The 12,702-nt window shown below is 47.3% G+C and overlaps 1 protein-coding gene across 1 annotated transcript; it reads left to right on the top strand.

Annotated features, from left to right (window-relative positions):
- The first annotated feature begins 5,271 nt into the window (after positions 1–5,271).
- Positions 5,272–9,798, top strand: LOC126537630 (uncharacterized). The gene is made up of 2 exons (XM_050184786.3): positions 5,272–6,289; positions 9,507–9,798. The coding sequence occupies exons 1-2, from the start codon at positions 5,532–5,534 to the stop codon at positions 9,595–9,597; spliced, it is 849 nt and encodes a 282-aa protein (XP_050040743.1). The 5' UTR covers positions 5,272–5,531; the 3' UTR covers positions 9,598–9,798.
- The last annotated feature ends 2,904 nt before the right edge of the window (positions 9,799–12,702 follow it).

Genomic DNA, 12,702 nt, shown 5'->3' with positions numbered 1-12,702 from the left:
AGTCATGGTTCCAACGTCTTCGGTAACAAACTCAAGGTATGGGCTTATGCAGAGGATCTTGTCTTTTTTCTGTACTGACAAAACCAGCGCCCCAAAGTACTGTCATTAACTGAACACTTCGGAATTGCTTCTGGTGCCCAGACAAATCGATCTAAATGCTTGGGTCTTTGGTTTGGTTTGTGGCGCTTTACGCCAAGTAATTTTGCTGGTACTCAATGGACATGCGTGCCACCGAAATACTTTGGTCTTCCTTTAGACGCCTATAAGCTCAGTACACATTACTGGCAAGAAAGATTACCAGCACTCCAGCGTTTTGCTGGTGCTTTTCTTCTACGCCACCTTTCAATATTTGGAAGGGCAGCGGCATATAACCTGTTCCCGGCTACGCAGATATACTACATGCCACAGATGCTTAATCGTGCCAGCTTTTATATTAATCGTTTCCTTATAATATTAACCACTTGTGTGGGATCTTCTAAATTTGAACCTATAAGGCGACATAACATATACAGAGCTGTAAGTGCATGCGGGCTTCGCTTAGTGCGTCTTTCTTTTTTTCGACAGATAGTATGTCGTTTCTTTTTCCGTGACACTCCACATCAAATAATCCGATCATTCATGCAAGTAAACCTAGTCAGTGCTCTACCCAGAGTGGAGGTGTCATCTCGATATTCCGGACGTCTCTGTTTATGGGGTTTTATGTACTAAGTTTATTTTATGGTTCATTTTCTTTTGGTTCATTTTTCAATGAATGCGTTTACACAGAATCGAGGTAACGGCTGTACAATGGCTTAACATCCATGCTCCCCAGCAACGTACCCAGCAACGCAACGTCATAAACACTGAGCTAATGCGGCGGGTCGCATTCTAAAGAAGCTGCAGGGAAGATGCATGGTAGTGTCCGCTTCGAAAAACTGCTCCCATCGTGCAGTGAATGAGCTGGAAGTCGAAAAAGTGGCCGAAAAAGAAAGTGGCTTCTTTTTTATATCGTTCGGTATATATATATTTTTTTTTGGGGGGGGGGGAGGGGGTCTTATTCACTGAGCAAATTGAAGCTAGGTGTGGCGCGACATGTGAAAAACTCTCAAAGGTAGAGACGCTGTAAGAAAGCCACACTTAATCTTATCTTTTCTTTCGGCGTACTCTAGAATCTGAAGAGCGCCTCTCACCGGACTTGGGACACGCCTATCGGTATTCAGAACAAAAGGTGGTCAGTGAAAGGCCTGCGCTGGAGCCAGCTATTTGCTGCGGAAGAAAGCCCATAAACAAACACAATAGAAAATACCTTCAGTAGTGTTGTATTTCTGTTAAGAACTGGTATCAGACTATTAATTTTATGACGGCAGTTTCCTTCTTGTTTCAGGTTGCCTCACAAGCTGCAGATAATTGCTATGGGGGATGAGCGTGTAATCTTCTCTGTACGTATTTATCTTAAATGCGCCCGCATTTGCATATGCGTAGAATATCGGTACAGCGTTTAAAGGATGGGGACTTGTTTTTTAACAAATTTACAGCCTTACATCGATCACTTTCTCTCGATTTTTTTTTTATTGTTTCTTGAAAAATTCTACGTTATTCTTGAAAGACGTTGCTGCAGGGTAAAAACTTGCGACAGTCTTGGCGAATGGAGGCTTACGCTATTGTCGGCTTTTGTTCTTTGTCCCGCAAATTGTTGTGGTTATGTCCCCGAAATGTGAGCTTCTGTAACAAAGGCGCAACCGACGCGAGAACAGACGACACCTTAACACGCCTTCACACTGCGGCTAAAGCCACTTGAATTAATTACCTCTTTTCAATGAACATGTCCCATATTTTATACTCACTACTATGCACTTAGCGAATTAATCAAGAAGTGTAACAACTAACGTGGCTTCCGTAGTTTTTTTTTTATTGTTGTTGTTATTATTATTACAAAGGGAAAAAAAAGCATCGTAGAAAGAAATAAGGACGCGTATTTTCCAGATAGCATTATTGTGGTCCTCGGGCATTTATCAATGGTTCGAGATCCAGCAAGGCTTACACCGCATTTTCACACAAACTCTTCCCTCTACTGAGACAGCCCTTAAATGCTCAAAAATGGGTTTGCCTTGACCGTCCATCTATTCTCTTACGCTGCCGAACTTTCTTGTCGTCATTCACGATATAAATTGCGATTGTTGTCGTCATCAGGCCACCTCGACATCCCCAACTTCGCCATTGCAACAACGTGAGTAAAAAGAAGGCTTTATGTACAAACCGCCTCCACTTGTATTTGAATCCATGCCAATGAAGCAATGTTCATTTGGGAGTAGAGCACGCTAACCACTGAGCTGTTGGGTTTCTTTCTCTCTCTCTCTCTCTCTCTCTCTCTAACTCTCTCGCTCGCTCGCTCTCTCTTTAATACATGGGAAATGTTGAGCTACTGCGTAACAACAGCGCTGAGGAATTGGTGCAGGCTAGGATTTGCGCTTCATATACAGGCTCTGAGAGCAGTGGCGTATACATGCATGCATTTCGGAGGCCAGAACGAGCAATACTATATCAGGGACGAGGATTACATTTCTATGCATAGCATACCAATTTGCCTCGACAAGATGGCCGTGTGCTTCGCGAAAGCGGCGCAGAAGGCGCGAAGGAGGCGTACAAATGTTGATCATAACGTTATGCGTGCAATGTTCACAACGTTTATGAAGCTTCGAGCATGGCACATACCCACAAATTATTTCGGGGGCCATGTCAGGCATTACTGTAGCGGACGATGGTAAAATTGTGTGCATCGCATAGCAAGTGTTCTTCACAAAATGCCGGTCTGTTGGCGTGCAACTATCCGTCGTCATGCTCGTAAAAGACAGTGTCAACGGCACAAAAAGAGCCGTTCATGAAAATAATGACGACGAGCCTCAAGCATGGCACACTTCCAGAATGAAAGAGCTGCCAGTAATCACAAGGTAGGGGCAAAACAACTAATTCACGCACTTCCACTTCACTACCAACAACAACGTCCGAAGAACAACGCGACATACCTAATTTGTGTTTGCATTTAATGTCGCACAATTCTTAGCGAACGAGTGACACAATATATCTGCACTGCAGATGTAGATAGAACCATTTTTCTTTTTGCGATTTACCCGCCAGCTTCTTGGCCAGTCCCTCGTATAGTGGGTACATGCCATGTTTTCTAGAGGAAGCAAGCAAATCTTGTAGATGGCACAGAGTAAGGCATCATGATCATGATCATCATCATCATCATTATCACTTTTCTCTCTACATTCGCCGTAAAATCAATTACAGCCTCTAAAGTGGGAAGTCTCCAACCCGGGTCTTCAAAACGACTCACCGGGGCTGGAAGGCGAGCACTTTCTCACGCAGGTGTCCACACAGGATGCAGACGTACACGCCATGCAGAAGACAGTAACGGCTTCATTATGGTGGGAGATTTAACATCTCGGATAGATAATACCCAGGCGGGACCTTCGAAAAAGACTCGCAAAGGCTGAAAAGCGACCGGCCTTGAACGAACGGACGACTGGCAACGCTTGCAACGCCGCAAGTTACAGACAGTGTCCGCACGATACAAAAACATGTTCGATCAACAGCTGTATCCAAGCATCGCATCACTGAACATATAATCAGCACCTGAAAGCAGTGCGTACTTGACCCAAGGTCACGTATGCTTAATCGGGCTCACACATTTTGTATTGAGGAAACGTAAAGGAAAGCCGCGCCCATTCATGGGTAGCGAGCGATATGCAGCAGGGCAGTATGCGTCAATTGCACACTGTCGCGGCGGGTGTACTGATATGTGAACATTTATTGGAACTCACCGCACGATGCGCAATCTGTAAAGCTTAAGATCACCGCTGAAAATGATAACATCGACGCATGCGCTGTGCGCATAGCGGAAGGATTGGTGGTGCCAATCGCGCATACGTCACCGAAAAAAGTCCGCCGACTACATCAAGCTAATCCTTCCGAACACACTCACACATGAAGACAACTGCCTGATCACCGGCCCCCTTAAACATTGATTTAAAGAAGCACACTCATTTTCAAACATGGAGCGAGCTAACTTTACATTTCAAGTTGACTTTAAGTACCACGCCGCCGACACATTGGGTAGGCGCGTGTCTCGACGTCGTCCGTCCAAATCATGAAATTTCGTTTCATTTCGTTTTATTTCCTTAAAGACCCCGTAGTAGGGGTATTACATAAGGGGTGGGCGGACAACATATACAGACAAGTGTTATAATGCATTCAATTCTGTGAATGAAACGTTGTTACATCTTGAAGAAATTGTGAAAAGCCGGTGACGGCAGCGATTTCACGAGGAAGGCCATTCTAGTCTTTAGATGCTCGGTAAAAAAATGAGGCTGAAAATGTATTTCTGCGTGAATGTGGTTGTGCTACTTGCTGGGGATGGCCAATGCGTCGTGACCGATTAAGCGTCGAATGGTGGAACCCGTGGAAAAGGGAGAGGGTGTCAATGCGGCGACGAAAGAATAGAAGCGATAATGAAGATCCTTTTTTAAGTATGATATGCTGACGTTGTAAGAGTATGTAGAATAAATATACCTGGTGGCACGATTTTGAAATGCCTCGAGGGCATTGGCGAGATATGCTTGATGCGGATCCCAGATGGTAGATGCGTATTCGAGTTTCGTTCTTACCAAGTTTCGTTTTACATGCAATGGAGCGAAGCGAAGGAGGCGTCTTAGAAATCCCAATGTTTTTGTTAGCCGATGAAATAACATTACTAACATGCGTATTCCAGCTTGGATCATTAGCCAAGGTGACACCTAATTATTTGCAGGAGTCTACTAATTTCACGGTGACGTAGGTGGCCCCTGTAAGGATCTTGACAGGCGAGTCGATTAACAAAAGCATGTCAAGAACCTCGTCATTCTCCGCCACCTGCTCTCCGTTCCTCTGTCCTAACGTCGTAACTAAGGCATCAAGGGTTGCGAGAAAAAACTGTAGCTACGGGCCGAATACTTGAAAAGGGCTAGTGCGCAGTATAGTTATCCTTTTCGAGCGACTGTTCTCGATTCAAGCTGATTCGCTGTCTTTTGTGCGGCTTGTGGAAAATCTTGAGGGCTTCGTGTGAATAGCGATAGCCCGCTGAAGAGAGTCACGCCCGCAGCTTTCCTCGCTCATTTCCAAGCGTTATTCCTATATCAGTAGGAGATACGCAAAAAACATACACTATCATCGCATCTGGTCTCTTAAACATGGGCGTCTCCCACCGCGCCCTCTGCCATAGCAGATAACTTTCAGCCCTTCTACAACCTTCCAATCGCTGGGAACATCTTTTCACGCGTCATAAGAACCCGTGATCTGTCTGGTAGCCGCTTCGGGCGCCTCAGACTCGTCCATTCACGGACTCGCGCGAATAGCTGGATGTTCGTTTACAGGCTTCCAACTTGCAGTCTATAAGAATCTCGATTCACTCGTCACAGGGTCCCGCTTCCCTTCTGTTGACCGCCTCCTCAGACTATCAGCTAGCTAAATAGCTTATAAGCGAGCTCTGCGGAGTGCCCGAAGTTTCCTGCGAGATGAAGAGCTTCCTGTTGCTCGCGCTGCTCTGTGCCACTACAGCCGCGGTCCCCGCCTTCGGGTCGCCTGACGACGTCGACGATGTCATCGTCGAAGGTTCCAAAGCGTTCTCGCTTCTCTTGCCCGCCGTCGCGCTGCCTTATGCCGTAGCGCTGATTGCTGTCCTGGTGCCTCTGGCCAAGGCCGTCGTCCTGGGCGCCATGAATGTGTTCAACCTGCCGTTCGAAGTGCTGCTGACCCTTTACTTCCTCCTGTACGTCGCCCTGTTCACGTTCCCGCAGCTGGCGTCGCTGCTCAAGGTGACCTCGGTCTTCACGGCGAGGTCCGACTCCGGGGCGACAGCGTACGGACTGCCACACTTTCCTGCGGGCGAGGCCGTGATGGACTGGGCGCGAAACTTCGTACCCGAATCGTGGGTGGCGGCGATTATGTCCGCGGCTGCTCCGGTCGTCACGACTCCCGAGGCGACGGGGGAGACTGCGTTGCTGCCGGAAGACGTGGCGACCACGACGGAGGGTGCGTCAACCGCCGCGACAACCGAGCCCGCCACCGCTACGACGTCGGCTTCGACGACCGAGGAGCCGACGGTTTCGCCGCTGCCCTCAAAAGCGCCCGAGGGTGTCTGGTCAACGAAACGTGTAGTCTCCTCCAAGAAGCCGGACATGTCCGCTAAATGTGCCCCGTTCAAGGTGTGCGACTCGGTCTCGAGGCTCGTCAAGGATTATCCTGTGAGCGTAATGCTCATGAGCTATCTAAGGTGAGTTGGCATCTTTCACGGCGACTCGAAATTTTAAATCGTCGTATAAAGCGCCGGTAGGCCGGGTGCGTATGAATTGCATCGGCGTGGTCATTTGAATCGCATATATCTTTCCGCCAATGTTTGGCTATCAAAGAAATATTTATTTATTTATTTATTTATTTCACGTACTTTCAAGGCCCGAAGGCGTTACAGAAAGGAGTGGAGTCAAAACAAGAAGTAATGCAGTAAAAAATACAAACAAAAAAGTATTAACAAAAATACTAACAAAAGGCATTTTGAACGGCGGTCTTGAAGTTAGTAGGGTCGGTGATGAGTGCGATTGAGGCGGGAAGGCGATTCCAGTCCGTGCTCGTCCTGGGGATGAATGAGTCACTGTACCGGTTAGTACGGCACAATGGCACCCCGATTTTAAGGCTGTGGTCAGTGCGGGCAGAAATATAAGACGGAGGGGCAAGAAGGGTCTCTTTTAACAGGGGGTTCAAGTGAAAAACTTTGTGAAAAAGGGAGAGACGGGAAGATTTGCGGCGTGACGAAAGATCAGGTAAGTTAAGAGTTCGTTTCATTGAAGAAATACTTGCATAGCGAGAATAATTAGATAATACAAAACGTGCACTTCGATTTTGAATACTTTCAAGAGTAGAAACTAATGAAGACTGAGTCGGATCCCAAATGGCTGAAGCATACTCCAATTTGGAGCGAACTAAAGTTTTATAAAGAGTTAGCTTCAGGGAAGAAGGGGCTGAAGGGGCTTCAGGGAAGAATATGGCTGTGGTATCTAGTATTCCATTATTGCCCGGCTATTTCTCGAGATGCCACGCGCGCTAACGCTTGCTAATTGAATAACTCGGCCTGAATTGCTTTATTTAGTCTTGCGACTTCTAACTGATTTACGTGCTCATTTTACGCAACTCTTTTGTTTCCCCTCATCACTCAAATGTGCTTCTTGCCGACCTTCTGACTTAAGGGTGCACTGCAGACAATGGCGCAGTTTTCCGCTTTTCAATTTGTTAGCGTTTAAATTTGAGTGCTTCGCGGTGATGAACACTGGTCCTACCGACAAAGCAGGTCATATACTCTAGCGCTGTTCGTAATCAGCTAGGGGCGTCGGTCGAATCGCGATAGCACAGATAGCACAGTATGGGCACATTGGAGCTCTCTCGAACCGGAAAATGTATGTGATTTCTGCCTACTTGTCGGGTGTTGCCCCTTATCGTGCTCAAGCTATATTCTTCAGCCGAGAATGTGCGACCATTTCGGGCCATGGACAGTTGAAGCACCGTGTCATGACAGCCACCGAGCAACTGAGAATGCACGCATGTGTCGCACGAACCCCACACGCGTGGCATAATTAGAAGTTACGTATACTCGATAGCTAGTTTCTTGTCGTAGAAGGCAAGTTCACGATGTGTGGTTTTCACGCCAATATCACCGGGATACCTTTTCTTTTTGTAGCTGTCTTAAAACCATGTGGCGCAACTTGCCATTCACGAATACATAGTCGTCTCATGTTATAGGGGCATTGTGGGCTAGTTCTAGCATGTGATCGCGCTTTGCAGAATACCTGAACGCTGGAGGCAGTGACGAAAATAGTACAAGATAACGGTGCTGGTAGCGACACCTTTGTGGTGCTTTTTTTTTTTCAGCTACGTATGTGTTCTGCCGATGCCCAATAGTTTCGCGCGCTCTGGTTAGCTCTACATCACCAGACGGCACCACAAGCATTGTTGCTCATGTGTACATTAACATAACTCCAATCCTGTCATGTGATAGTGAGCGCTCGCGCCGCGTTCTTCAGGAGTCTCATCTTTCCGCACTTTCGTAATTTTAATTACGCGAGCATGCCCGGTTAGCCCTTTTGTCACTTTTTTCTAGTGAACACATGACTAATCATAGCCGCAGGACTCTGCACGCACGTCTCGGCTGCTGCCATCGAATCGCACGCCGCGATCAGTCACTGCAGGTGGTTGTTACGCGCAGGAGGCGACAGCTGTACTCACTTGCTTGGTCGTGGCGCTAAGGCTGGCATACGATGCCACGACAACGGTAAGCCTCGTAGCAAAATTAAACTGTTAGTGGGCCGGCGCCTTCACCATGCAGAACACATACCAAATTTTCGTTATACGCGTTACTTGCCCTTTAACGAGCGTTCTGCTGCGAGAATTCTTCCAATTCTGTAATAGCAGATATAGAAATATTTCAAGTGCCGCGAACCCATGATTTCAGGACGCGAGCGTCATCGCCAACGTATACTCTCTCTCTCTCTCTCTCTCTCTCTCTCCACTCGCCCCGTCTAACCTCTCTTAAACAAATGTACTCTTTGGGGGGTGTATTTGCCACAACGATAATCGTCATCTGTCTTCCTTGCGTTTCCTTTTTTTTGAAGACGCTGCGCTCGCTACTTCCCTGACGAGAATGCTGTCATGCTGATAACGCGCATGCCGCTCGTTACTTGGAAGTACCGGGCTCGCAGCTTTAAAGAAAAGAAATGCGGACAAGACAGATAACGATTATCGTTGTGTGGCAAGATACGACCCAAAGGGGGTATTTTTACCCGCCGTGGTTGCTCATTGGCTATGGTGTTGGGCTGCTGAGCACAAGGTCGCGGGATCGAGACCCGGCCGCGGCGGCCGGATTTCGATGGGTCGCGATATGCGAAAACACCCGTGTACTTAGATTTAGGTGCACGTTAAAGAACCCCAGGTGGTCTAAATTCCCGGAGTCCCCCACTACGGCGTGCCTCATAATCCGAAAGTGGTATTGGCACATTAAACCCCATGATTTAATTTAAAGGGTGTAATTTTATTAAGAGTGCTCCACAAGCGACATTCCTGCCCCCCAAGCTTGCCCATACCTGAGGATCGCGTGACGAATGCGGCACGGGCCTCGTCTTGCATTTCTCTCTCTCTTTCTCTCTCTCGCGCGCGCGCTTTTGCCGAGTGGCGCCTCACCGACTCACCTAAGTCACTGCCCTGCGCTTCGCGTCTTCACTTTTTCCACAGAATTCCGCATGGAAACTGCAATTGTGTACGTATAGTGGATAGAGGATAATCGCAAAAAGTGTACTGGCTCGACGATAGAGCCGTTAGGGAGTGTGAAGAGGAGGCGCTAGAGCGCCCGGCTTCCCAGTGGAGGCTTTTTCCAGTTATACATGTCCTCGCATTCCTTTTTTTTTTACGCTCTAAGTGCCTAATGTGTTTATTTTTCTCCCTTGCAGCGATTACCTCCATGGGCTCAAGTACGAGCGTGCCATTCGCGAAGGAATGGCAGGCCTGAACTGCACTTCAATCTACTCGCACTGTCAGTGATGGTCAGCGCTCGCCCAGACACGTGCGAAACGACGATGAAGAGTTGGTGTAAACGGCGGGATCGTCTACAGTGACTCAAGACAACCGGTGACGTGCGACCTCTGTCGCACATTTTAGTTGTAAACGTACATTTTCATCCGCGAAGATAACCACTTATCCAAAGGAACGCACAAATAAAGTATCGTTTTTAATCGCATGGTATATACCTGTATTCGATTTCCCCCATTCAAGAACGCGCCGCAGCTAGAAACGGAATTCAAGAACGGCATTGCGCGAATTTTCGGCAACAAAGCGGCAAAAAGAAACAGGCCATTACTGCCCTGTTTCTCATGTGCGCTACATGTGTTATCCCTATCAGTACACGTACCCTGTAATGTCCAAGAATTGTTATGGACTTCACCTGGCCGATAGATAGCGAGCGGCGGTCCCGCAGAGGCCCGTCCTCGGAAACTATGCAGTCGAGCGCGTCCCTCCTGAACAGTGCAGACGGACGGGCAAGTCTTCGCAACGTCTCCGTGTGCGCTACAAGTATCTGCCTGAACATAGGGTTTGTTGTGCCACTGCGGCACTCATTGTGTAGGCTTTAGACTACGCCGTGTGTACACAGTCGTCTGAGCGAAATGAACAGCAAAAGTAAAGCTGCGAAGCAACCCTATAGCACAAAACTCTCGTTCCAGCGCGGCCGTGGTGATCAAGCTAACGCCACTGCGCGCCCACTATCGCCGACGGTTCTCCGTCAGTCTCATCTCGTGCAGCTGTCGAGGTGCATAGGGAGCGTTAGTGGAATCAGACTAGTTAAACAATCTCCAACCGAGAAGGTTTCTTCAAAATTCAATGTTTCGCCGTCATTCTGGCTCCTTCAGCAGGTGTGGCATCGGGTAGCAGCAGCAGCTTTCAAAGCGTTCAGCTTTCTTTGAGAACTAAGATTTCTTCGTGTCTAACCATTTTCGTGGGCCAATCCCGAACATAGCGCTGCCTAGCACAGCGGTAAAAACCGCACGGTGATGCGGTACCACCGTGCGGTTGCCCATGAGGCGCTGAGCCCCTGGTCGTTCGGTATGCCACGTCTGCGACCAGAGGCGTCCGCTGACGCTGCACTGGGGTCTTGCACTGGGATGATTTATTGGCATCCCCTTCGAAACGGGGCAGTTACAAATATTCACCTAGCGTGCGTGAGTTAGTCAGGATATGCTATACATGCTTCTCAGACTAGCGCTTTGTCTGGCGCTCCTTCATGTTCTTTTTTCTCTTCTCTGCAATTTCTACAATATACCTCGTGTCGTTACCTATGTTTGTAACGGTCCCGGTCCTATGAATATCTTCGCAGTCTTTTTTTTTTTTTTTTCTGTCAGTGCTCTAAATGTCTCTTGTTTATCTTGATTGTTGAGCGGTGAATGCTTCCATCCACTTTAAAGGGACACTAAAGGCAAATATTAAGTCCAGCCAAAGTGATAGATTAGTGCTAGAGAATCTCTAAGGTATCAATGTTATCGCGAACAGAGCCTTAGTAATCGAGAAATTCAGGTAAATGCAGGACACGATTAGAGGCTCCCCCGGGACATTGAAGTACTTGCCCGATGACGAAGGCACTATTTATTTAAATTCTGTCACTAGTACTTAACCACTCGTAATAAAAGCATCGTTGCATTGTATTATAGGGCAAAAGAAAATGCTGCTTTTCCAGTTCTATTTCCTTTTTAGAAAACAGAACTGATTGACATTACCTTGACAAGGACGGTGGCGGTCCAAAGGTTTCGTCTTCGCTCGACTCTGCGCCGCAGGCCCTTTAGCGTTTCAGTAGTTTAGTTATCGCGTAGTGCTGTAGTGGTTCTGCTGGCTCGCGAAACTCGCACAAACAGCAAGTACCAGAGAATTCCAGTTTCATGCGATGTCGCGGGACTCCCGAACGGTGCTTACCACGGGACCAAGAGCGTTGGATTCGTTGCACCGCCCAATCTTGCCCTCTGTCCTGGCTCGGTTTCTCCATATGGCCGGGCGTTTGCGTTTTGTGCAATAAAGCCCTATTATTCATTATTACGCTATCATTGCGCAAAACACCGTACCGCCGTCTTACCCATCGACGGCCGCAAATCGCGTTGATGGCGTATGCAATGCCACCACTCCCCGATTGGGTGGCGGGAGATTTGAATTGCGCCAAAGGTATTCAGGCCCTTCAGATGCAATTTTCTCGTAAACTAGGTCTTTTCTCAGCACGACACAAGCGTCGCGAGGTTTCTGGAGTGGTATTTGCCTTCAGTGTCCTTTTAAATCCCAGCGCTCCTGGAAGGTGTACGTTGCCCACGAGTTTCGAGCGTTATTACCTTCGCATCACATTAGGATGTGCCGAGTTGTCTGGATTTTTGCTGAAGCAGCCTCATCCTGTTGCGAATACTTGCTCCAGTATGTTTTTGTCCTCGAGCCTCAAATAGCAAGTGTTATTGCACAGATTTTCCTGTGTGTTATCGTATAGATTTTCCATTGCAGTTTCTTTCTTGGCATTCTTGTAAATATCTATGGTCTTTCCTTGTTTCCATTCTCTGCTCCCAATTTACCGTTTCCTATGTTTCTCTCACTTTCTTTTTGGTGGCTCCTGGTTGCCTAGTTGCACTTTCAATTGACCTGTACTTGGCTGCCAACTTTCCTGACCTCTTCCTCCATTGTGTGTCCAAGCTTTTAAGGTTAAGGACTACTTATTTGTTTTCAGCGAAAATTTTATGAGGTAGGCAAATGTCTCTGTAGAAAGGAATCAACCTCTGTCTTGCGAAACGCAACGCGGATTTCCAGGAAAAAAAATTTAATTCACTAATGGTGAAGAGCCTTTTTGCGACTTGCAGATATTAAAAATTTTCCTACCTATCCCTCCAAAACTAAACACTTTGGCTGACTCCGAGATCAGTGGCTTTGATCAGTTGTAGGGCCATTTTATCTAAGCCGAGGTGGCTGAAACATTTTCTGACAGATCATCAAATACTTTCTTGCAAAGGAACGCAACAAATGTGCAACAAATTATGTATTTTATTCATACTAAAATCCCGAAAACACCAAAATTGTGAAGGTAGCGAAAATTGGCCAATTTTAAAGGCATTCTAAAAAAAACGGTATTAG

The sequence above is a fragment of the Dermacentor andersoni genome, chromosome 4, assembly GCF_023375885.2.
Source record: "Dermacentor andersoni chromosome 4, qqDerAnde1_hic_scaffold, whole genome shotgun sequence".
NCBI classification, from domain to species: Eukaryota; Metazoa; Arthropoda; class Arachnida; order Ixodida; family Ixodidae; genus Dermacentor; species Dermacentor andersoni.
The sequence above is the reverse complement of the archived record's forward strand: the minus strand, read 5'-3'. Positions and strand labels throughout refer to the sequence as shown.

Excerpts from the sequence above, each read along its gene's own strand:
- LOC126537630 (XM_050184786.3), top strand. The coding sequence starts at position 5,532 with ATGAAGAGCTTCCTGTTGCTCGCGCTGCTCTGTGCCACTACAGCCGCG. Across the intron at positions 6,290-9,506 it reads ATGCTCATGAGCTATCTAAG|CGATTACCTCCATGGGCTCA; the intron begins GTGAGTTGGCAT and ends TCTCCCTTGCAG.